Source organism: Bos mutus, chromosome 27, assembly GCF_027580195.1.
Source record: "Bos mutus isolate GX-2022 chromosome 27, NWIPB_WYAK_1.1, whole genome shotgun sequence".
Taxonomy (NCBI): domain Eukaryota; kingdom Metazoa; phylum Chordata; class Mammalia; order Artiodactyla; family Bovidae; genus Bos; species Bos mutus.
Genome location: NC_091643.1, coordinates 18,333,072 through 18,359,075, shown reverse-complemented (window position 1 = coordinate 18,359,075; position 26,004 = coordinate 18,333,072). Strand labels below are relative to the sequence as shown.

General features: G+C 39.3%; 1 protein-coding gene across 4 annotated transcripts in view; it reads left to right on the top strand.

The window, feature by feature from the left end:
• Positions 1 to 26,004, top strand: part of WRN (WRN RecQ like helicase) — a 127,607-nt gene that overhangs the window by 61,556 nt on the left and 40,047 nt on the right. For all 4 annotated transcript variants that reach the window (XM_070364311.1, XM_014477622.2, XM_070364310.1 and 1 more), the window contains 4 exons: positions 1,714 to 1,820; positions 6,925 to 7,112; positions 16,849 to 17,023; positions 21,657 to 21,838. In XM_070364311.1, the coding sequence (XP_070220412.1) occupies positions 1,714 to 1,820; positions 6,925 to 7,112; positions 16,849 to 17,023; positions 21,657 to 21,838 (652 nt within the window). The remainder of the gene's footprint in view (positions 1 to 1,713; positions 1,821 to 6,924; positions 7,113 to 16,848; positions 17,024 to 21,656; positions 21,839 to 26,004) is intronic.

Sequence of the window (26,004 nt, the reverse complement as noted above, 5' to 3'; positions counted from 1 at the left end):
TAATAATAGTTTTTTTTTTAATTGAGCAGTCTTTTATGCCAGCCCCTATCTTAGCATTTTATGTGAATGATCTTAATCTTCAGAGTAACTAAAAAAATGTTAGCTACTTTTATTATCTACCTTATACTTATGGGAAACTGACACTTGAAAGCTTAAGTAAGATGCTTAAAGTAATATAAATGGTAAGCCAAGTTATGCATTTAGGTAGTCTGACTTATGTTTTTAATTAACCCCCAGTGGCAAAACTTCCCCTGGACCAGGAAGATCCCCTGGAAGAGGGAATCACAATTCAGTCTAGTTTTCTTGCCTGGAGAATTCCATGGACAGAGGAGCCTGGTGAGCTACAGTCCATGGGGTTGCACAGAGTCGGACACGACTGAGTGGCTAACACGGTGGCAAAACATAAATATGCAGATACACATTAAGTTGTGATCATCCCCGTTGAAGGGAAACATTTTTTATTTCTTAAGTATTAATTTGGTAATCAAGGGCAAAAGCTCTACTGTCATTACTTTGAAATATCTGAAGACATTTTCATGGATGGTTATGTGAAAGTGAAGTCGCTCAGTCGTGTCCGACTCTTAGCGACCCTGTGGACGGTAGCCTACCAAGCTCCTCTGTCCATGGGATTTTCCAGGCAAGAGTACTAGAGTGGGTTGCCATTTCCTTCTCCAGGGGATCTTCTCAACCCAGGGATTGAACCCGGGACTCCCACATTGTGGGCTGACGCTTTACCGTCTGAGCCACCAGGGAAGTTATATAGTAAAGCCCTTTTCTGAGAGGCATTACCATACATTATTGATTCTGAGTCAATGTGGAGGTGGGGGTGGGGGCCGAGCAAAGGGGTTGCTAGGTGAAGAAGGAACAATTTGCCTTCCTTCTTACCTACTTTGTACAAAATGAGATATAGTTCTTCCCTTCCCGTTTTATATTAGAAACTGTGGATGTCATCCTGTCTTTCAGAACTGGCATTTCAGAGGAATTCTGTAGTGATCATTCACAGACAGTGATGAATGTAATCTCAGTAGAAATATGCTGACTTTTTCTCTTTGGATAGCTAATCCATGAGATAAAATTAAAAGTATTATGAATGAGAATTAGAACAGCTCTTCTTTTTAAGGTATTATCATTGCAGATGAGTGATAGCTTTGAGGACAGAGTAGTAGTAATTAATTTCTCTGAGAAATAATGATGAAAACCAAAATTGAATAAATATGTTACTTGAAAAATAGATATTAAATATTTCTTTCTTTTATCCATCTGCCTTTTATCCATATATCTCCCTCTGCTTATTCTCAGTAATGATTTTTGGTGTACGTGCTGTCACTTCAGTCGTGTCTGACTCTTCGTGACCCCATGGACTGTAGCCCTCAAGGCCCCTGTGACCATGGGATTCTCCAGGCAGGAATACTGGAGGGTTGCCATTTCCTCCTGAAAGGGATCTTCCTGACCCAGGGATCCAACCTCTGTTTCCTAGGTCTGTTGCGTTGGTCTATTTGTTCTTTACCACTGGTACCACCTGGGAAGCCCAATTTTTGGTGTTATCTGCTATTATTTATGCTTATATTTTTATATGAGTCAATACTTTGAGTTATTTTTCTCCTTTCTGTTATATTTACATATTCAAAGTGGAATTGGTGGTAAAACTTTAGATGAGTTTATTACTTTTTTGAACTTTATCTTCTCCATTTACATATTTTTCTTTTTTGATAGGTATCACACTTATTGCTGTGGATGAGGCTCACTGTATTTCTGAGTGGGGACATGATTTTAGAAATTCATTCAGGGATTTGGGTTGCCTAAAGGCAGAATTCCCGAAGGTAAGCTTTGCCAAGTACAATGTCTTGAAATGACTTGCTTAGCAAGGGAGGATCCAGGATTGGGGAATGGCCAAAAATCTGAAAATGATTTTATGAAAGGGCAAATGGTTGCTTTTTAAGCAGGGGAAAGATTTTTTTACAACATGGTATATCTTTTACTTCTCTCAAGTCTTTGCTGAAAAGAGTACTTTTTCATTTAGTCCTCCTGTCCACTGTAGTCAGATTTTCAAATTAACCCTCTTCCCACAACTCTCAGCATTCCTCATATTCCTTTGCTGTCTTTTAAATAACACTTAGCAGTGTTAACGTACTTTAATATATTTTGTCTATGGCCTGTGGGTCCCTACCAGAATATTCTTTGTGGTGAGGGATTTCTGCTGGTTTAGTTGGTAAAATCTACAACAGTGCCTGTCACATGGTGAGTATTCCATAAATAATTGGGTAAATGAATAAGTGAATTCTGATGAGAAAGCTGAGTCCCTGAGAAGTTACTTTACCACACAGGCAGTGAGTGGTAGAGCTGGGCAGTGCTACACAGTGGGATACTAGATGGGCTTCCAGAGCCAATGACATAAAAGAAGTTTAAAACAGTTTCTGCCCTGAAGTTGCACAGAGGCCAGTAAAGGAGTTTAGATTCAGAATTACCCATAAAAGTGGAAGCAGTAGTACCAAATGAAGTGCATGGAACAGTATGAATAATATAGAAAGATTAGTAGTGTTAATAGTACCCGTAATATTAATAGAAAAAGAAGATGATATGGTGAAAGCCAGCAGGCTCAGATTCCTTGAGGACTGCTTTTCATTGATGTAGAACAGTTTAAAGTAAGCTTTTGGAAATTAGGAAGATTGCTGTCTGTAATCCTTTCCTGGGCCTTTGATTCTAGAAGGATTGTGTTAGAGGAGTTTTAAGTGTTTTATGCAGTTTAGAAATGCTTCTCAATATTGAACTAGTCTTTTATTCTGTCAGGCTGTGAACGCCATTGGATTCTTTTCATTTCTTGGGATGATTCACTGAGCCCAGGATGGTCGTCAGGCAGCGGCTGAGAAACCTTTTTCCCTGGTGTTTTCATGAAATCTCTGTTAGCTGAGTGGTGAGAAATGCCCCCTGGTGGCTGTAGGGCTCTCATTTTCCTCGCTGTTCTCAGTGCTTTTTTTTCCTTCTCATCGCAGTTACAGCTGACTGTCGCCAGTGCTTCACACTGAACTATTTCAATAAGTTCAAAAATAGCAAAAAAAATCACTAACTTATTCCCATTTGGAGAGAATCTGACAAAATGAGTCTCCAAAGAACAACTTTGTTGTTGAAAGCTTTGTTGTTGTTGTTGATTTGCTCAGCTGTGTGTGACTCTCTGCGACCCCACGGACTGTAGCCCACCAGGCTCCTCTGTCCGTGGAATTTTCCAGGCAAGAATACTGGAGTGGGTAGCCATTTCCTTCTCCAGGGGATCTTCCCTACACAAGCATCAAACCTGCGTCTCCTGCATTGCAGTTGGATTCTTTACTGTTGACCCACCAGGGAAGCCCTAGAAAGCTTTACATCAACCTTAAAGTTCTATAAAATTCAAGTAAGAGGAACTGTAAGAAATGGGACATTTTGGATCTTTCCATGACATTCCTCCCAGCCCTTTTACAAAGATCAGCACATTGTAGACAGTAACTATTTGGAATAAGTGAGTGAATGAATGAATGAAGCATACTATGGAGTATATAGATGAACTGCACCACCCAGCGGAGAAGGTAATGGCACCCCACTCCAGTACTCTTGCCTGGAAAATCCCGAGGGCGGAGGAGCCTGGTGGGCTACAGTCCCTGGGGTCATGAAGAGTCGGACACGACTGAGCGACTTTACTTTCACTTTTCACTTTCATGCACTGGAGAAGGAAATGGCAACCCACTCCAGTGTTTTTGCCTGGAGAATCCCAGGGACGAGGAAGCCTGGTGGGCTGCCTTCTATGGGGTCGCATAGAGTTGGACATGACTGAAGCGACTTAGCAGCAGCAGCAGCAGCACCACCACCACCCAAATTCAGAGGCAAATGGAATAGTAACAGTTCTTGGAATTTGTAGTGGTAGCACCATTGAAGTATATGTCTTAAGGCATTCCTAGATTTATAGTCACAAGATTAATTTACATTTTATTGCTTTTTTCATCAAAACTTTGTACTTATTACCAAAGAAACCAAGATTTGCCAATTTAAAGAACAAGTCTCGTGAGTTGTGAACTTGATAAAACTGAGTGACAAGGTAATTTATCAACCATACCAGTTTGCTTTTAAAAATTAAAAAGTTGAAGCTGTTAAGAACTATGCTGTAATATAAAGAACAGACTTTGGACTCTATGGAAGAAGGCGAGGGTGGGATGATTTGAGAGAATAGCATTGAAACATGTATATTACCATATGTGAAATAGATGACCAGTCCAAGTTCGATGCTTAAAACAGGGCACTCAAAGCTGGTGCACTGGGACAACCCTGAGGGATGGGATGGGGAGGGAGGTGGGAGGAGGGTTCAGGATGGGGGAGACATGTACACCCATGGCTGATTCATGTCAATGTATGGCAAAAACCACTACAGTATTGTAAAGTAATTAGCCTCCAATTAGAAGAACTATGCTGTGATGACTAGATAAACTGAGAGCTTCCCAGCAAACCAGGATGTATGGATACATCTTTCTCCTAGCCAACCTGAGTGTTATTTTCAAGCTTTACCCTAGTTTACTTCTTTTAAATATCATAAAGCACCAGAGTTTCTAAGCAAAAACATTCTGTTCACTTCTGAAGTGAAAGTAAATACTGTTCCTTTAAATTTAGTGCATTCCATTACTTTACTGTGTTTTCTAAGTTACGGAAGCAACATTCTTAACTGTGCCTTTCTAGGATGTCGGCAAAGGAATGAATCATTTATGGTGATTTTCTCTGTTAGCTGGTCACTAGAATAAGGAGTTTCTCGTGGCAAAATGGGAATTTTTAAGTTAGAAGAGAGGTTAACATCCAGTAGCCCTCTCCATCTCATATTTTGATGAAAAAACTGAGGCCGAGAGAAGTTAGCTCTTGCCAGAGTGAGTGGCACATCTGAGAGTAGTGGCCGTGTCTCCGGAGTTCTTGTGTAGAATTCTTTTCAGATGTTCCATAATAATGTCAGTAATAGCTGACACTTGTCACTTGCCTTCTGTGTACTGTGCCGTTATATTCCGCATATTAGACCTTTTATCCCATTTGCTCTTCACAGTGACTTTCTGAGGTTGTTGCTGTTGTTGTAGCCATCTTAGAGATGAGGAAACCAGCGTTTAGAATATGAAGTAAATAGCTCATGGGAATTCCCTGGCGATTCAGCACTTCCACCTCAGGGGGCATGGCTTCGATCGTTGTACAGTGCAGCCAATGTGTCTAAAATAAGCAGCTCAAAATCTCACATCTCGTTAGTGGCGAAAGCTGGCTTTGAACTGAGGCAGCTGTTTCTGAGCCAGATTCTTATACTACTGTGCTGCTATTTTGCCTGATTTTTCTACTAACTTCTTCAAAATGTGTCAGGTTCATGCTTGTTTCCTTTTTTTCGCAAAAGCATTGCTTGTCTGCTCTTTCGTGATACTGCATAGAAATGAACCAGGCCCTCTTATCTATCCTGAAAACGTCTGTATTTATCTGTATATGCAGTTAAATACCAAGCATTTTTTTAGTTCCTTTATAAATTGTTTGAGTAACAGTTAAACTGATGGAAATGCTTCATTGTGGTAAGGTGAGAATGTTCGTGTCCTGGAAAATTCAGTGTTTGAACTTCCCTTATTCTCAGCCATATTTTTGATACAGATATTTTTGTTTGCTATAAAGATATATAGCAGGTATATACATATATATTAAGCCATATATATTAAGCCTTGATTAGAGAAACTAGTTTCTTTATAAATTGGCCTGTTCCTATATGTTATTAGGCAGATGCTCTCTAAATTCAGAGAATAGTCTGATTGTAAACCAAAAATCAATTAAGTTGATTTGGGGTGTTTTTTAATAATGTCACAGAATTTAAGGCTAGAGAATATCAAAATGTCAGTTAACTGGTCACATTGATTTTGGTTATCATTTTTTTCCATTTAAAAACTGCTCCCAGACTTAATTGATTTTTCCTTGCATGAACTTTGAGATAGTTTTCAGTTTAATAAAGCTATATTGATTATAAAAGTAGTTTACAGTTTTTAATAAATTGTATCTTTTTTCAAATTCTGTAATTGCATTTTTACAAATTGTACTTAAATTTTCACTTATGTACAGTAATTGCTTCAACTGATTTGCAGGGTAAATGTATTGCATCTGAAGAGCTGTGTTATGAGCATATTATTTACCATATTTTATAATAAGCCAAAAAGTATTCAGAAAGTTGTAATCTTGGATATCAAGCAGCTAATTATATAGGAAGAGTTTTTCTGATTATGAAATGATTGCATAGTTGATTAATACTCCCAGTGATAATAGTGATGAAAAAATTAAATCTAGAAGTCTACTGTACTGAAAATAGAACATGACTTGGTTGCTCAAGGAATCAGTTAATACTAGATGTCTTATTTTCTGCATTTTCCTTTTATATTGTATGCCACAATTAACCATTTAAAACTGTTGAGAGGTTATCCAGGTAATTGAGAGCTATTATTTTAGATCTGAAAAGCCATATACCAGTGTAGTTAGTATAGGAGTAAAACAAGAGCCTTGGTTGGGCTCGGTATGGCTAAATTTTCAGTGAGTGCAGGGTTTATAATTTATGAATTATAGATTATCAAAGATAAGACGTAACTTACCCCTCATTTGTCCCGGCACTGTTATAAATGTATAAGTAATAAATGGAGAGGTAGATAGCTAATAAGTGGATTTAACTTTAGATAGAAATTGCATTTAGAAATCTTATGAGTTTAGTGTTTGAATGATTTCTTAGAAGGCTGAGAAACAAGAAGAGAGTGTTTTTCTTCTTCTTTGAAAGAATAATTTTAAAGTTTCATTTTTATCACTGTTCTCTATTCTTCCTGTAATTGTCTTCCAGTGTCTTTCTAAGAAGGCAATAGAAATGTTGGGAATTAACAACCTCTCTCCTTTGTTAAAAATCCCTTTTCCTTGTTTCAGGTTCCAATTGTTGCACTGACTGCTACGGCAGGTTCTTCAGTCCGAGAAGACATTGTATGTTGCTTAAACCTGAAGGATCCTCAGATAACCTGTACTGGTTTTGATCGACCAAACTTGTATTTAGAAGTTGGACGAAAAACAGGAGACATCCTCCAGGATCTGAAGCAGTTTCTTGTCTGTAAGTCAAGGTGAGCATTTCATGGTTGATAAATTTTGGTAACTATTTTGTTCTTTATAAAAAATTATTTTATTTTTAAAACTTATCTCTTTGGAATGTATATTTAACATATTTGAAATTCTACTTAGCTTCAGTTCAAGTGTGATGTTATATAATCAGTGACTGAGGAAGGGAGAAACTAATTTTTCTTATGTTTTTATACTCCATGCTGTTATTTGAAGAGGACATACACTCTTAATGAGCTTCCCTGGTAGCTCAGCTGGTATAGAATCCGCCTGCAATGCGGGAGACCTGGGTTGGAGACCTGGGTTTGATCCCTGGATTGGGAAGATCTCCTGGAGAAGGGAAAGGCTACCCACTCCAGTATTCTGGTCTGGAGAATTCCATGGACCCTATAGTCCACAGGGTTGCAAAGAGTCGGACACAACTGAGTGACTATCACTACACTCTTAATAAGTGACAAATTTACAAAAAAAAGCAAATGAGTCTGTTATCTGAATTCTGCCTAGTTCACTAGTTATATGACTAACTTGAGTTTTAAGGAATTTAAATACTTTTTGAGCCCATATCATGTATCAAGTAGTATTCTAGGTGCTTCATGTAAATGATCTAGTTTGATTTTTATAACTGTTCTGTAAGCTGCATATTATTTTCATTTTACTGATGTAGAAACTGTCACTAGCACTTCTTCCTATTTATTTTGTTTTTGGACATTTTATGTGTATGCCAAGAAAGCTTCTCTGATCTGTTTTCTCAGTGAAAAACTTATAATTTTCCCATTATGAAATGTGAAGTTAGAGTAAATGGAAATAATTGTCCTATCCATACAAATACAAAGCAAATCTAGGAAAATAGAATTTAAAGAACATTGTTAGTATTTTCCTTCTCAGAAAGTAATAAAAAGAAGATTCATCCTAGGTTAGGAAACCCTAAAGTAACTCTTAAGGTCTTTTAGGGTGAATTTAAATATAGAATTCACTGTTGGCTTGACTGTCCTGTGTTCAGGTTAAAGCACGCAGGTAATGAATGTATTTTGAGTGTTCTGGCTGCTCTAGGGAATCTCTCCAAAGTGAATACACATTGTACTACACTTCTTTTCTGTCCTAAAGGTAAAATGTTGTCTTGGAGAAGGCTATTTATTTTACGTTAGCATCTCCACAATCAGATCCTTATTTACTTTCCTAATACTTGATCCTTTTCAGTCCATAGTATTCTCAAGCTCTGTGGTGCTTGAAACCTATCTTTTTTGAAACTGTGCTTGCCTTTTTCCCCCCCAACACTGTGACACTGCGATTATATTGTCTTCTTATCATATCTTAAATAAATGATTTCTTCTCACGAGGTGAGAAGGTTTGTATTACTTTTTAGCTCAGACTAATATAGCCTCTCTTAACAGACCTCCTTGCTCCTCAGGCATCTGTATACAGTTGATGTATCACCTGAGAGCATATCCCCTGAGTCTTGGTGTTCCTTTTTTTGTGGCTCCCTCTTTCCTAAGACCATCCAAAGATTTTGATACTGACTATGACTGGTTTTTCTAAAAGCAAATCCGAAATGATTTTGCACCTGTTTTGCATCTTCCAAGAAGAGTTGTGGTAGCAGGGAACCTTGAAGAGTCAGAATGTTCTCTGTAGAACTTGGACAAATAGAAGTTTACCTCTTGGAAATTCCCTGGCAGTCCAGTGGTTAGGGCTCCATGCTTCTGCTGCAGGCAGCATGAGTTTGATCCCTGGTCGGGTAACTAAGACCCCACACGCCATGTGACTTGGCCAGAAACAAAGAAAAAAAGAAAAAAATTTTCCTCTTAATGAGCACTGCGATGGAGGGTAAGTTAAGACTTCAAGGTGTTACCTGTTATCTTCATTTCCTTCCTTTCATTTAATTCTACTATTTGTTTATCTGTATTCACATTTTTTCTCTTCATTGAGCCATCATGTTTCTTAAAGTCTTACCTTATTTGTTTTCTCTATGCATGATGCGTTTAATTTAAATAAGCCTGTCTCACCTATCTAACTTGATTACATGAGGATAGATTTTTTTTTTCCCCTCTCAGAAAGTTATGTTATGTTATGAGGAAATAACAGTCTTTAGTAAACCTCTTGGCAAAATAATGAATCCTCTTGTAATAGTGAGGTAGGAGACAGGTAGACCCCAGGCTGAGTAGCTGCAGCCAGTCTCCCACTGACACTTTGAGATAAGATGCCAGAAGGAGCACTGGGCCCTGAGACAGTGACCACAGTTTCCTCATTCTTATGGTTAAGGGGATTTCTCAGCCTGACACGATGTGCAGAGAAAGCCCTCAGCTGTCCCCTAAGGAATTCCATATGACACAGCTCTAGGGGAGGGGTCGAAGGATGGAGGAGGCGACAGCCCGTAACACGTCCTGCCAACCTCCCTGAAACTTTTGCACTGGAATCCATCTTTGCTGAGAATTGTGCATACCCACCGGGAAGGACCCTGAGTCAGGCCAGATATGGGCACAAGCAAGATGATTGGCCAGAGACAACCCGGAAGACTGCCCCATATGAGCGATCCATGCCACCCCCATTGGGTGCAGCTCACTCTGTGAGTTCACCTGTGTGCTCTTCCACACGAGCTTTGCTTCTGTTAATAACAACAGCCATTTTGGGCTGGTTGATTTCATGCTGCCACACCTGAATCTTTGAGATGCCTGGTCCCGGAGAATACATCCCAGTGTTGGAAAAATAATCATAAGACTGTACAATCAAAATAACCTCCCCAGGGAGTCCCTGGCAACTGCAACATTTTTCTCTATTCAGGGAACTAAGTTCAGCCAAAGACATCTGATTCAGGCCTGGACCCCTTCTAGATTAAAAGAAAGAAAGTGAAGTTGTTCAGTCATGTCTGACTCTTTGCAACCCAAGGGCTATAGCCACCAGGCTCCTCAGTCCATGGGATTTTCAGGCAGGAGTACTGGAGTGGGTTGCCATTTCCTTCTCCATGGGATCTTCCTGACCCAGAGATTGAAGCCAGGTCTCCCACATTGCAGGCAGAAGCTTTACCATCTGAGCCACCAGGGAAGCCCATCTAGATTAAAGCCTTCTGGTAAATGTTTCCAGGATGCCGGATTACTTTTCTAGGTTAGCCTCTTTGTTCTTGGTTGCAGGTTGTTCAACATGAGGGGACCCCCTCCTAAGTCAGAGGGAACACCTCTGGGCTGTTTCCTTAAGAACTGGAAGCTATTTAAATTAGATGGGCTAAGAAAAGAAAAACTTAAGTTTTTCTGTAATACTTACTGCCTTTTATATAATTTGGGTGATGGAGAAAGATGGCCCCAAAATGGGTCTGTAAATTATCATACCATCTTGCAATTGGATTGTTCTTGCTGCAGGCTGGAACAATGGACTGAGGTTCCCTGTGTCCAGGCCTTCATGTCCCTTTACTGGAGTCTCGCTCTGTGCAGCTCAGAGGCCTGGGGAACCAGAGAATTCTCCCAGCATTCTAGACGGTCCTCATTTAACTTCCCCCAACTCTCAATGGGGAAGTTCATCGAAAGGAGTGATATTGAAGCTGAAACTCCAATACATTGGCCGCCTGATGGAAAGAACTGACTCATTTGAAAAGACTCTGATGCTGGGAAAGATTGGGGGCAGGAAGAGAAGGGGATGACAGAGGATGAGATGGTTGGATGGCATCACTGACTCAATGGACATGAGTTTGGGTAAACTCCAGGATTTGGTGATAGACAAGGAGGCCTGGAATGCTGCGGTACATGGGGTCACAGAGTCAGACACGACTAAGCAACTGAACTTAAGTGACCCCAGGATGAAAAAGCTAATCCCGCCACTGAGGTATCTCATAGGTGGGCCTTCCAGTCACCCAGGATCAGGGAGAATGTGTCCTCCCAGGGAAGCAGCAAATGGCGAAAGCACAGTCTGAGTGCGCCTGCCCTTCTCTTTAACTGATTCAGCAGAGTGCAAACGAAGACTGGGCCAGTTTTCTGAAAACCCTAGTAGGTTTACTGAAGGATTTCAGCCCCTAACCCTGGCATTTGGTTTAGCCTGGAGGGACATCCAACTCATCCTCACTACCTGCTGTACCTGTGAGGAGAAGCAGAGGGTTTGGACGGCAGCCTCGGGGCACACTGAGCAGCTTGCCAGGGCCCAACCCAGCGTTTATGATATGCTGGGGATGCAGAGTACCTCTTGGGATGATGATTTCCTGGTGGGCATGAGGGCCAGGAACCACATTATTCAGTGCCTATTAGAAGGAATGAGGAATGCATTAGAAAACCAGTCAGCTATGAAAGGGTCAAAGAAGTGACCCAAGAGAAAAGAAAATCCAGCCCTCTTTTGGGGACAACTTGTGGAGGCTTTTAGAACGTTTACTAACATAGATACCTCCACTCCTGAGGGTCAGTCCCTACTGGGACTACCTTTTATCATTCAGTTCGCCCCTATGACAATAGGCGAAAACTTCAAATGTTACAATCAGGGCCACAAACCCTGATGCCCCACCTGCTAGAGGTGGCTTTTGGGGTAAAAAATCAAGCTGAGGAGAAGAAAAGAACTCAATGTGAATTGAGGCAGGCCAGAGCCAAAGCTCAGCTGATAACGGTTGCTGTTGGACACGCTTTGCAACTTCAGGGCCACTAAGAGGGGACAGCAGGTATCAGCCATCAGTCCAGAGGTTACACCAACAAGAGGGAATGCTTCAAAGGCAAGTCAACTGACCACTGGGCCCGTGGATGCCAGAAGGAGCCTCCTAGGCCATGCCCAGTCTGTAGACAGGCTTGATCCTGAAGAGGAAGAGGGACTCCTGCTTCTGAGATGACCATGCTGGGCTCCTGAGGTGTCCCGGCAGCTTCCCCCACACCTGCCCTGAGATGTCTGTCTCCATCAAGGAGCCTGGGTCATCTCTGATGTGGTGGAAAGAAGATCGATTTTTTAATTGATACAGAAGCCACTGATTCGCCTCACTTCTTACTCTGGACCTTTTTTCTCTAAAAGCTGCACAGTGACAGGTGTCAGTGAAAAGCCTCACATCTGTTACTTCACTGGAATCACATTTGCCAGTTTGAACAGTATTTGGTCTCATCATCTCACATGGTAGCAAAGTAATGCTCAAAATTCTCCAAGTGAGGCTTCAGTTAAACATGAACAGAGAACTTCTAGATGTTCAAACTGGATTTAGAAAAGGCAGAGAAACCAGAGATCGAATTGCCAACATCTGTTGGACCATAGAAAAAGCAGGAGAGTTCCAGCAAAACATGTACTTCTGCTTTAAAGACTACGCCAAAGCCTTTGACTGCGTGGATCACAACAAACTGTGGAAAATTCTTCAAGAGATGGGAATACCAGACCACCTGACCTGCCTCCTGAGAAATCTGTATTCAGATCAAGAAGCAACAGTTAGAACTGGACGTGAAACAACAGAGTGGTTCCAAATTGGGAAAGGAGTACATCAAGGCTATATATTGTCACCCTGCTTATTTAACTTATATGCAGAGTACATCATGTGAAATGCCAGACTGGATGAAGCACAGCTGAAATCAAGATTTCTGGGAGAAATATCAATAACCTCAGATATGCAGATGACACAACCCTTATGACAGAAAGTGAAGAGGAACTAAAGAGCCTCTTGAAAGTGAAAGAGGAGAGTGAAAAAGGTGGCTTAAAACTCAACATTCAGAAAGCTAAGATCATGGCATCTGGTCCCATCATTTCATGGCAAATAGATGGGGAAACAATGGAAACAGTGAGAGACTTTATTTTCTTGGGCTCCAAAGTCACTGCAGATGGTGACTGCAGTCATGAAATCAAGTCACTTGCTCCTTGGAAGAAAAACTATGACTAACCTAGACAGCATATTAAAAAGCAGAGAAGAGACATTACTTTGCCATCAAAGGTCTGTGTAGTCAAAGCTGTGGTTTTTCCAGTAGTCATGTATGGATATGAGAGTTGGACCATAAAGAAGGCTGAGCGTCAAAGAATTGATGCTTTTGAACTGTGGTGTTGGAGAAGACTCTTGAGAGTCCCTTGGACTGATCAAGGAGATCCAGTCAGTCAATCCTAAAGGAAATCAGTCCTGAATATTCATTGGAAGGACTGATGCTGAAGCTGAAGCACCAATACTTTGGCCACCTGATGCGGAGCTAACTCATTAGAAAAGACCCTGATGCTGGGAAAGATTGAAGGCAGAAGAAGGGAACAACAGAGGATCAAGTGGTTGGATGGCATCACTGACTTGATGGACATGAGCTTGAGCAAACTCCAGGAGTTGGTGATGGACAGGGAAGCCTGGCGTGCTGCAGTCATGAGGTCGCAAAGAGTTGGACACGACTGAGCAACTGAACTGAACAGAAGTGGGCTCACATGCCTTTTTGGTTGTCACTGAGTGTCCTACCCCACTAATGGGGAGAGACCTTCTGAGTTCCCTGACCGTATTATGGTTAGGAGGTCCCGAGCAGCACCCCCTCTACGTTTTTTTTTTGTTAAATACAAATGAGGAATATAGCATGGTGGATGGCCTCTGAGCAGTAAATGATAGAGTGGTTCCTATACATCCCCTTATGATTAATCCCTATAGCATCTTAGTCCAGCTCCCTCAGGATGCTAAATGTTTTACTGTGCTCAGCCTCAAGGATGCCTTCTTTTGCATCCCAGTTCATCTCTCATCTTCACAGTATCTGTTCATCTTCACAGTATCAGTTTGCCTTTGAGTGGACCAACTCCCACTTGGGTCAGATGCAACAATATACCTGGGCAGTGTTGCTTTAGGGGTTTTGAGACAGCCCACACTTGCTTGCCCAGGCCCTAGGAAAGAAACTAGGGGAAATATGCCTAAAAGAAGGGCCTGTTCTACAGTATGTAGATATGTAGCTCCTCCATGGAGGCCTTAGATCAGAACACCATTGAAATTCTTAATTTCCTTGGGACTCGAGATTATAGGGTCTCCCAGAAAAAGGCGCAGATCTCAAAGCAACAAGTTCAATACATGGGATCCATAGAAAATAATCTGTATTAGGAAGGCTGCAGTCCATGGGATCACTGAGGGTCGGACACGACTGAGCAACTTCACTTTCACTTTTCACTTTCATGCATTGGAGAAGGAAATGGCATCCCACTCCAGTGTTCTTGCCTGGAGAATCCCAGGGATGGGGGAGCCTGGTGGGCTGCCATCTATGGGGTCACACAGAGTTGGACACAACTGAAGTGACTTAGCAGCAGCAGCAGCAGCAGCAGCAGCAGCAGCAGCAGCAGGCCTAGATATTCCAAAGACAAAAAGACATTCTATACCTTGGGCTTCCCAGGTGGCGCTAGTAGTAAAGAACCCACCTGCCAATGTAGGAGACATAAGAGATGCAGGCTCGATTCCTGGGCTGGGAAGATCCATCAGAGCTCCTGCTCTGAGTCTTCCCAGTTGACAAAAGCCACGCATCTGGTATGTTAAGTTTATTTCTTCGAGGTGGCAGCAGTTCCATGTCAAGATGATGGTTATTCAGGGGTTCTAGCCACTCCCTGAGACAGATCTTCTGGACCAACAGCAGAGGTCTCCCTGGGGCTCCGTGGCAAGGCAGGATGAGAGTTCTGTGGCCCACGAGCCCAATGCCAGCCTGAAGAAGCTACAGAAGGTGGACCTTTGCCCTGCATCCTCCCAATAAAAATTCCCTGGGGTCCAGGAATCTCAGAGGGGATGTGAGGTAGGCAATAGGCGGGCCCCAGGCTGAGCTGCTGCAAACAGTCTCCAGTTTACACTTTGAGAGAAGATGCCATCAGGAGCACTGGGCCCTGAGACCACAATTTCCTCTTGCTGTGGTCAAGGGGGTTTCTCATCCCGACGTGTGCAGAGAATGTCCTCGTTGTCCTCTAAGGAATTCTGGATAATGCAACTCTAGGGGAGGGGAAAAGGAAGGAAGAGATGCCAGCCCATAATACGTCCTGCCAACCTCCCAAAAACCTTCGAGCTGACCAAGGAAGAACCCTGAGACAGGCCAAATATGGGAACAAGCAAGATGACTGGCCAGACATAACCTGAAGAGTGCCCTCATATAAGCAATCTAAGCCCCCCTATTGGGGGCAACTCACTCTATGAGTTTGCCTTTGTTTTCTCCCACACGTGCTTTGCCTCCAATAAATGCTCGTCTCTTATGAATTCTTTTGGCAGAAAAGACAAAGACCAAGGCCCTTCTTCCAGTCATTTCACTGATGTAGTCAATAGGAGTGTTCACTGCTTTGATTTTTCGGTTCTATAAATTCAAATTTTCATATTTTCTACTTTTTTTTTTATGTAAAAAGCGATCCATATTGTTAGTATCAGTTTGAACAGTACAGATGCATGTAAACTGAAGAGGACCTAGATCCTCCAATCCCATTGCTCACTTTTCACTGCTGACATTTTTGCATTTAGCTTTATAGGTTCTGTTCTTTGTCTTAGACTATGCAAATATGTGCTCTCAATTGTTGTTGTTGTTAGCTTCCCACAGAAATGGTGTTGTAGTATGTCCATTTTGTCTGCAATTTTCCTCCTTTTTGTATCTCTGTTATCTTTCTGTATATTGTGTTTTCTTAAATTAGGCCTTAATGATTTAAGATGTTACAGTATTCACATTTTGGTGCACAGTTTTTCCTTCTTTGAAAAATATTTTTTTAATGAGATTCTTGTACATTAAAAAGATAATTTGCATTTTTTTTTTCACTCCATGGAGTGAAATTTTGACATGGAAGCCCATTTGGTCACTCTCAAAAATTACTTTGGGTAGATTATTTAGTTAAGACTCTTAGAGTAAAATTGCTGCATTATTTTTCTAAGTTTTCAATGATTTTTACCATAGTCCTTCTTAAAGGTTTTTATACATTTACTTTTTAAATATTTGATTCACTTTCATAGTATGAATGTGTATGATCATGAACATTTAGATAATTTTTCATTATCATAGTTTTGCCATGAATATTTGTATGTATCTTTTGGCTGATCTTTAAGTATATTTGTAAAATAGATTCCTAAAATTAAAATTGTATCACAGGTTATATGCGTTAAAAATTAAATAAAATAACTTTCTAAATCTAAGGGGTATGTTCTTTTTATATTCGTTGGGTCAGCATAAATGAATGTATTTATGTAAATGAATATATTGAGGAATTAAATATTCTACAAAATCATCATTTAAACTTTTAATAAGTGCAGGTTTCTAAAATAGGCTAACATGTTATTTTCTATAACATAGCCTTAAGATTACCAATAAATGCTTCTTTGAACTATATAAATGATCTTTTATTATTACATGAAAGTTCTTGCTTTTTTGGTTAACATGTAGAAATTGAATTTTACAATCATAAGAAAGATAAGAATAATGTAAAAATTTTATTCTCCTATGTAAATATTACATTTCCTGTGTAAATGAAGAGTAATTGTTAAACTAGAGTTCTGCATTTCCAAAAGGATGGTAATTGTATTTCCATTAGTTTGCCGGTTTTTAGCAAGGCTTGTGCTTCAATAAATAAACCTGTCTCTGGTTTTAATTTGAACAAAAAACTGAAGTCAGTGGTATTTGTGTTTAACATAATTTATTTCCACATCTGAGTGTCCAAAATGTTTTAGATTTTTGTTAAATATATCATTGTTTTTTATATGCGTTCTCCTTTCAGTTTTTTACTAAAAGGAAAATGTAAATTAAAATTTAAAAATGAAATTAAATTAAAAATTTAAAAAGAAGGGGAAATTAAATCATGTAAAACTCCAACATATATATATATATTTGTCCTTTTGCTCTTCTTTTTCTTTAGTTCTGCTTGGGAGTTTGAAGGTCCAACTATCATCTATTGTCCTTCCAGAAAAATGACAGAGCAAGTTACAGCTGAACTTAAAAAACTGAAGTTAGCCTGTGGAACATACCATGCAGGACTGAGTATTAACTTACGGAAGCAAGTTCATCATAGGTTCATGAGAGATGAAATTCAGGTGTGAAGATGGATCATCATGACTGTCTTTTCCCCATACTGGAAACAGATATTTCTATAATAGCTATTTATGGAGTCTTTATTGAATATCTTTGTTGTGTTCCCCAACTTCCTTGCCCCTGCCCCTCCATGGAGGGATAATGTTTTTTGTTTTCTAATTAATTTTTTTTAAAGTGGATCTTATAGTTGATTTACAATGTATTGTTAATTTCAGGTATACATACTATATATAAAATAGGAACTAATAGGAACTTATGGTACAGCACAAGTAACTATTCAGTACTCTGTAATGACCTATATGGGAATGGAATCTAAAAAAGAGTGGATATATGTATACCTGATTCACTTTACTGTACAGCAGAAACTAATACATTATAAAAAAAAAACATTGTAAGTCAACTATATTAAAAATTAAACAAAAATTTCTTTAAAGTTGGAATTGAACTTCATAATTTAATCCTGAAATATTATTTGTTTAAAATTGCAGTGGTAAAGAATCCCCCTGCCAGTGCAGGAGACGTAAGAGATGCGGGTTTGATCCCTGGGTTGGGAAGATCCCCTGGAGTAGGAAATGGCAACCCACTCCAGTATTGTTGCCTGGAAGATTCCATGGACAGAGGAGCCATGGGGTCGAGTTCAACATGACTGAGCACGAGCACAAAAATGGAAAAACAGCAATGTGTATTAAAAACTTTTAGGTGTACATCCATGTGATTCATTCATGCATATAGATTTGAGTACCGTTTTGATGAGCATAAAGCAGTCATTCTGATAGAATTGGTGTAGAATATGGGAGATAGATAGGTAAGAAAACTGTTGCAGGCAAGTATAAATGGCAGCCTGTACATAGAATGGTGTTTAGGTTCACAGAGGAGGGAACACTAGCTGTTAAGGTAGATTGTCAAATGGAGTTGTACACCCAGGAATAAGCAGTTTGAGTAGAATCTGAACAAGTGAATAGAAGTTCATCAGGTATGCATGGCTAGGGGGTGATGAAGGATAAGGAATTGATTATACAACTCCTGAAAGAAGGACTGATATGTGCAAGGCACTTTGGTATAAGAGAGCATACTGGGTTCAAGGAATTGTGAGTAGCTTGCAATGGTTGGAGAAAAGGGAAGTATGGAGTAGGAGGACGCAGAGTATAGGTAAAATGGCAGGATCTGGTGAAGACTTAGGAAGAGAGTTGAATTGGTTGTTTGGCCAGGTTAGAGAGGATCTTAAAACTTGCAGAGAGGCAAGCTGGAGTTGGTATGAAGTTCCCTTATTTTTTCCAGATAAGCTGTAGGACTTTTTATTTAAATGACATTCCATCTGACAGGTAAAGCAGATTAAAGTAGAATGGCCTTGTTGAAGTTGATGTGATGGAGAATCAAGTCCAGGAACGTCCCTGTCTCCATGTCAGTGTCTTGGGGGTTGTCTTAGAATCTTCAGAATTCTGCCAAACAAAACTTGAAAACCACTGTGACATACTGCTCTGTTTTTGAGCAAGATAATAGTATTATAGAAACACTAGACTGGGAGCACTAAGTAGGATTGGTCTGAAGGAGAGAAGAAAGGTATTGATGAAGTTCACAAGAAGTGCTGCAGCTGAGATTTCTTATGGTTAGAATCCTGGTTCAGCGGGTGTCACACAGATTATTTTGGATGATTTCAATTCAAACATGTAAGTAGGTTTAAATCAACACTATCAACATATCCACCCCCTGTCAATATACTCCTGGAATAGTCCCCATCTCAAATTGAGAGGAACTTAACTTCCGTTTTGCATTTTCTGTCCAATAGATCATCCATCTCCTATGAATCTAGAACTCTGCATATGCAGCTCACTGACATTGTCACGCTGCAGCGCATATCTGCCTGAAGGCATCTGTCCTCTTTCTTCCTCTTCTTTCCAAAGGCAAGAACAGCTATCACAGCTGCCTGGAATAGAGGTTTTATCCAAATTCTTAAATGCTTGTATGTTTATTCTATTAGCTCTGAAGCTTGAAAATTATCAGATAAAGTTCATTAGCTGCTGCTTACTAAATCTTAACAATTGATCTTTGAGTCAATAATTGACCAGTGGTTTTTCTGTCTTGTTGTATTATTACTAATTATTTATTTAGATAGAAACATCTCCCAGGGACACGAGGAAGACTAAGATTTTTTTCTTTCCTATTTTTCATGATGAAATCTAACCACATTTGGATGTAGATTTGTGTTTTGAGTCTGTGATCAGTCTTTTAATCCTGACTTTTAATTTTATGTCCTTTGTATTTTATTTGCCTTTTCTAGATGGCTTGAATTCGTTTCCTTTTTGGGATGAGGTTATGAGTAAATTATTTGATAAAGTATTTTCATTTACACCTGAGAGGTTATAACGATATTTTGAAAATCATATCTGTAGAATAGGTTAATCTCTTTTAAAGACAATATCATGAAAAAAATTAGATCTTAAAAATTTTCATCATACAAACACACAGACACACATACATATACACACAGTAATCATGTGAGGTGATGGAGGTATTAACCTTACTGAGGTTATCGATCACGTCACAATATATATGTATATCAAATCATGTTATATATGGTAAACTTACACAATGTTATAATTCATTTATATCAATAAAGTTGGAAAAATTGAATAAGAAATAACATTTAAAAAATAAATACTGGAATTATTATTAGATTGCTTTTTTACTCAAATATAGCAAAACTGATAGTTGTATTCACACAAAGCTTTTTCTTAATATTATTTCCATTCCTATGTTTATTTTTCTCTCATATTTCTCATACTTCCCTTTATTTATCCTTCCTTCCTTCTTTTTTTTCTACTCTTGGTACATCTTAACACGTTTTTGTTTCAAATGGCACTTTAATATTTACCACTTATACACACACATAGTTTAACAAACTAAGTAGTTTTCTGGTGTTTAAAATGAAAAGCACAAGTCATCATTCCTTCCTGCTTCTTTCTCCTGCTCTCAGCTTTTTGAGCTTATTCCTTTGGTGTTTGCCACTGTATCTTGCAATAATTTGCTTGTACTGCTCCTACTTAGTGTACTTATTATCTGCCTGTTAGATTTAGGCATTATCTCTCAATTCCCCACTATGAAAGGTGAACGCATAGCTCTTTGACATCCCTTCCTGCCCTTCTCATTGCGTCTACAAGTTTCTACCCCCTCTTTTCCCAATATATTTATATCATAATTTTGACTAGATCAATATACCCAAATATTATGTTTATGTATTCTTTATAAATGCTTTTTATATGTAAGGCATGTAGTATATTTAGAGTTACTTGTACATTTTTTTGTATTCTAATTAATACCTTTCAAGAAATGTATTTAGGTTTTTTTTTGACAATTATCACTAATTTTGGCCTAAAATCTCCCCTAGGCATGTAAATCTCACCTCTGTATGTTCATTCCTGTTATACCAGTTTTATCCTTTTAAATTTGCAGAGAGAAATGCATATTTCATTCTATCTCTTTATGAGCAGCTTCCTCTTACCTTTAGGCTTCCCTGGTGGCTCAGATGGTAAAGAATCCTCCTGTAACGCAGGAGACCCAGGGTTCGACCCCTGGGTTGGGAAGCTCCTCTGGAGGAGGGAATGGTTACCCACTCCAAAATTGTTGCCTGAAGAATCCTATGGACAGAGAAGCCTGGTGGGCTACAGTCATGGGGTCACAAAGAATCGGACACAACTGAGCATGCCCCATACCTGTCTTTCTACCTTAGAATACTGCTAGAAAAATTGAGATGCAGTCTTGAAACTTCAGAATAACCCAAAGGCTCATTTAATATATATTTTAAGAGTCTCTTTTGTGTCCTATATTTATATGCATTCAGAAGAACCATGATATTTGCTCCTTTTTGTAGAGAGGGAACAAATCCTATTTGATGGTCACCAGTCCTAAATCTGTAAATTGGGCAGATAATCTCTTAAGCTGTCAAAATTATATTAAATTCCCTGGTGGCTCAGACAGTAAAGAGTCTGCCTGCAATGCTGGAGACCCAGGTTTGATCCCTGGGTCAGGAAGAGCCTCTGGAGAAGGAAATGGCAACCCACTCCAGTATTCTTGCCTGGAAAATCCCATGGATGGAGGAGCCTGGCGGGCTACAGTCCATGGGATTGTAGAGTCAGACATGACTGAGTGACTTCACTTTCACTTTCTTTTTTTTTTTCAGTTTTATTTATTTATTTTCTTTACAATATTGTAGTGGTTTTTGCCATACATTGACACGAATCCGCCACAGGTATACATGTGTTCTGCATCCTGAACCCACCTCCCTCCCCATCCCATCCCTCTGGGTCATCCTAGTGCACCAGCCCCGAGCACCCTGTCTCATGCATTGAACCTGGACTGGCGATTTGTTTCACATATGATAATTTACATGTTTCAGTGCCATTCTCACATATCATCCCACCCTCGCCCTCTCCCACAGAGTCCAAAAGACTGTTCTATAAATCTGTGTCTCTTTTGCTGTCTTGCATACAGGGTTATCATTACCATCTTTCTAAATTCACTTTCATATTAAATTCAGTAGCATGCCAGGGACTGTAATGAATGAACTAATTGTACTTACCAAAGGGAAACATGTTTTAATTCTGCTAAACGTTTAACTATGTTGTTATTTATTCTCAGTGTGTCATAGCTACCGTAGCTTTTGGAATGGGCATTAATAAGGCTGACATTCGCCAAGTCATTCATTATGGTGCTCCTAAGGAAATGGAATCCTATTACCAGGAGATTGGTAGAGCTGGCCGAGATGGACTTCAAAGTTCTTGTCACGTTCTTTGGGCTCCAGCAGACATGAACCTAAATAGGTAAAAACATTCATTACTTTCACCCTTGCAGATTTCTTAAAGTATTGGAGGCAACATTCAAAATTTAAACTAATATGTGTAAGTGCATTTAAAACCAAAAGAAAACCCAAGATGTTTAAGAAGATTTGTGGTGAGTTACCGCGATGAACTAATTTCATCTATACATGTTTTACTGTGAAGATTTAACTAAACCAGCACTATACTGGGAATGTAACGTAGATCTTGTGAAACACTTTCAAAATATTGTTCGTTGATGATTTGGTTTTCTCTTCAGTTCTCTCAAGTTTTGATATGTCTTCAGCCATATTTACTTTAGATACCATTTATTTTGTTTTTGTTTTCTCATGCTGCCATGGTGCTTATTCCAAATGACTTCTGTCAATTCCAGTTTGGCTCTAATTACCATTTTTGTTTCTTTTGTTTGTTCTGTGAGAGCATGTCCGCTGTCCTTGCCTGTCTGAGTGATCATGTTGCTCTGTACTGACTGACTGCCATGGAAAAATATTGTGCTTAGTGTTTAGAGGCAGGAAAGCCTTACTACTTAAATACTAAACAGGTATTTTGTTGGCACTTATGTTCTGTGAGATTGATGTTGAAAGGAAGACTTCATCTTGCAGAATTTTAGTGGCAGGATTTACCAATTTATTCCTTTACCCATAGGGAAAAAAAGTTAAGAAACACGTATGTGGTGGACTTATTAGCCCATTTTATTGAAATGGTGAGAGTGCTTATCTAATACAGTTTTATTTTTATTTAGTGCTCAGCAGTTTTTTTTTTAACACTATGTCCCAAGCATTATGCTCTGTGCTGAGTATCCAATGGTAAATAAAAGCAGATATAAATAGTACTGGAGAAGGCAATGGCAACCCACTCCAGTACTTTTGCCTGGAAAATCCCATGGACGGAGAAGCCTGGTAGGCTGCAGTCCATGGTGTCGCTAGAGTCGGACACGACTGAGCGACTTCACTTTCACTTTTCACTTTCATACATTGGAGAAGGAAATGGCAACCCACTCCAGTGTTCTTGCCTGGAGAATCCCAGGGAAGGGGAAGCTTGGTGGGCTGCCGTCTATGGGGTCGCACAGAGTCGGACACGACTGAAGCGACTTAGCAGAGTAGCAGCAGATAAATAGTACCTGTTTTTATAGAGTTTACTATATAATGGGAATGACAGATCTTAATCACAGAATCATACAACTGTGGGTACATAGGGTTCATTTTACTGCTCTGTTTGTGTTTGAAAATTTCAATAACCATAAGTTCTTTTGGAAAGGATCGAGCAAATACGTGTAATGGTATAGCTACTACATGCTATGAAGGAAATTTGCCTTGAGTAGCCAGTGTAATATTGGGTGTGTGTTTACCCACTTATAAAGATCAGGTAAGGCTTCCTTGAGGAACTAGTGAGTTAACTTGAGGTATGAGAGAAGAATAGGGATTAATTAGGTAAGAATGTTGGCTATAAATTTTAAGCCTCTCCTTTTAGGAGTATCAGTAGCTTTTGTTTCTTAAGGTTGTGCTTTTGACATTAGTGTCTTTGTAAAGCTTTTTATAAACTAATTTAAAGTAATTGGGATAGAACACAGCTTTGTATACCACTATTAAGTTTGGGGTTGTTAAAAACATTTGGGATTGTATCAAATGTAAGTTGATTCCTACCAGCTCTGATTTTATTTGTGCATTGTGTTAGATGCTGAAGACTTAACAACTTAGGTTTTGTATTGTGGCTTGGCGGGTTCATCAGTGGATACAGTTTCTGTTTATCTGAGTCTCAAAGATATTTTAAATGGTTATCTCATTAAGATTTAACAGAGGTTAACAGTGAGTAGTAATCAAATAGTGTTGCCAGAAAACCCATACTTGAATCTTTAATACAGACAGGTTGTTCTTTGTATCCATACTAAAGGAAATAAAACTATAGGGTTAATCAGCATAAAAAAATATTTCAGCGAGGGTCGAGGCCCAAATCTGTGCTATCCTATGACAAACCTCTTCTATTAGAGAAAAGAGAGTTTTAGAATAAGTGGAATAGCTGATTTTCAAATGAAAAGATCACTGTAATTCACAAAATGTTTAGAGCCTGTCTTATGCTAGAATCCTGTGACTAAGAGAAGAAACTTGTCTGGTCATCAGTGTAAATATGCAACTAAAATTTTTTTATCGTAGAAGCCATACCGTTGGCAAAGTCTCAGTGTCTACAGTTGCTAGTCATTATTTGAAACAGTCAAAACCCAGATAGTTACTGTAATCTTTGTTTAAAGGGAATAATTTGCAAATTAATCTCAGTTTAATAAATCTTCCACTGGCTCCAACTGATTTCTAGTTTGGGTATTGCTTTCAGAATATTTATTCTTTTTCAACTTCTTTTTATTCTGTGGAATATTATACTTTAACTATTTTGATGGTCCCAGAAGAAGAACAAATATTCATTTGATTTGTTGTTAGAAACTTGTTCTTTTATTTCCTTCAATTTGTTAGCAAAACTGATGTGTTAAATATTGGTCACTGGAACCAAAAATGAGGGATCTTGTTCTCAGAGTGGGCATTTGCTTCCTTTGCTCTTTCTGAGGAAAAGGAGGTGACTTAAACAAACGAATCATTGCAAAATAGGGACTGAATTTTAGCCCAGGAGCTAGGAATGAGATTGGATGGCTGAACCAGGAACTAGAGTCAGTTGTTGGAAGAGACTTTTTAGAGAAATTACATGGAAGGGCACGGTGGTTGGTGGTGTCAAAGGATAAGGAAGTTTTTGAATCAGAGGTCATTTGTGTGTTCAGACTTGCCAGAATTCTCTTAACTGGATTCCCTCTTGGTATCTTCCTTAAGAATTGTACTTCTATCAGTATTTTTATCAGTCAGAAGGTTGTATTGTCAAAATATGAGTGAGTCAGTTCCCTTTTGATGAGAAGTATTATCATCTAGATCTTGTAGGTTTTGTTGTTTTCTTTTGAAGTATTTGTAACCTGTTCAACTCAGACTTATATTTATTCTTGGAAAGATATGCAAAAACTATTTGGGAGATTCTCATCATCTAATATGTGATAGTCATGGAATGTCTTCATAGAAGAGTGAAATTAAGAGAGTCAGCATAAGGTATAGCAGCAGTACTTTAAAAAAAAGTCTTCCGTGTTATTTTAAAAGTTTATATAAATTCAGCATTATGGGAAAAGAAGTTTGAGGAAGGAACTTAATTTTGATAATTTTCTGATGTCTGGTCAGTCAGTTCAGTGGCTCAGTCGTGTCTGACTCTTTGTGACCCCATGGACTTCAGCATGCCAGGCTTCCCTGTCCATCACCAACTCCTGGAGCCTACTCAAACTCATGTCCATCGAGTCGGTGATGCCATCCAGCCATCTCATTTTCTGTCGTCCCCTTCTTCCATCTTTGATCTTTCCCAGCATCAGGGTCTTTTCCAGTGAGTCAGTTCTTCTCATCAGGTGGCCACAGTATTGGAGTTTCAGCTTCAACGTCAGTCCTTCCAGTGAGTATTCAGGACTGATTTCCTTTAGGATTGACTGCTTGGATCTCCTTGCTATCCATAGGACTCTCAAGAGTCTTCTCCAACACCACTGTTCAAAAGCATCAATTCTTTGGCGCTCAGCTTTGTTTATGGTCCAGCTCTCACATCCATACGTGACTACTGGAAAAACCATGGCTTTGACTAGACAGACCTTTGTTGGCAAAGTAATGAATGTCTCTGCTTTTTAACATGCTGTCTAGGTTGGTCATAGCTTTTCTTCCAAGGAGCAAGTGTCTTTTAATTTCATGGCTGCAGTCACCATCTATAGTGATTTTAGAGCCCCTCAAAATAAAGTCTCTCACTGTTTCCATTGTTACCTATAGATTTGCCATGAAGTGATGGGACCAGATGCCATGATCTTAGTTTTTTGAATGTTAAGTTTTAAGTCAAATTTTCACTCTCCTCTTTCACTTTCATCAAGAGGCTTTTTAGTTCTTTGCTTTCTGCCATAAGGGTGGTGTCATCTGCGTATAAGGTTATTGATATTTCTCCTGGCAATCTTGATTCCAGCTATGCTTCATCCAGCCCAGCATTTCGCATGATGTACTCTGCATTTAAGTTAAATAAGCAGGGTGACCATATACAGCCTTGACATACTCCTTTCCCAATTTGAAACCAGTCTGTTTTTCCATGTGCAGTGATGTCCT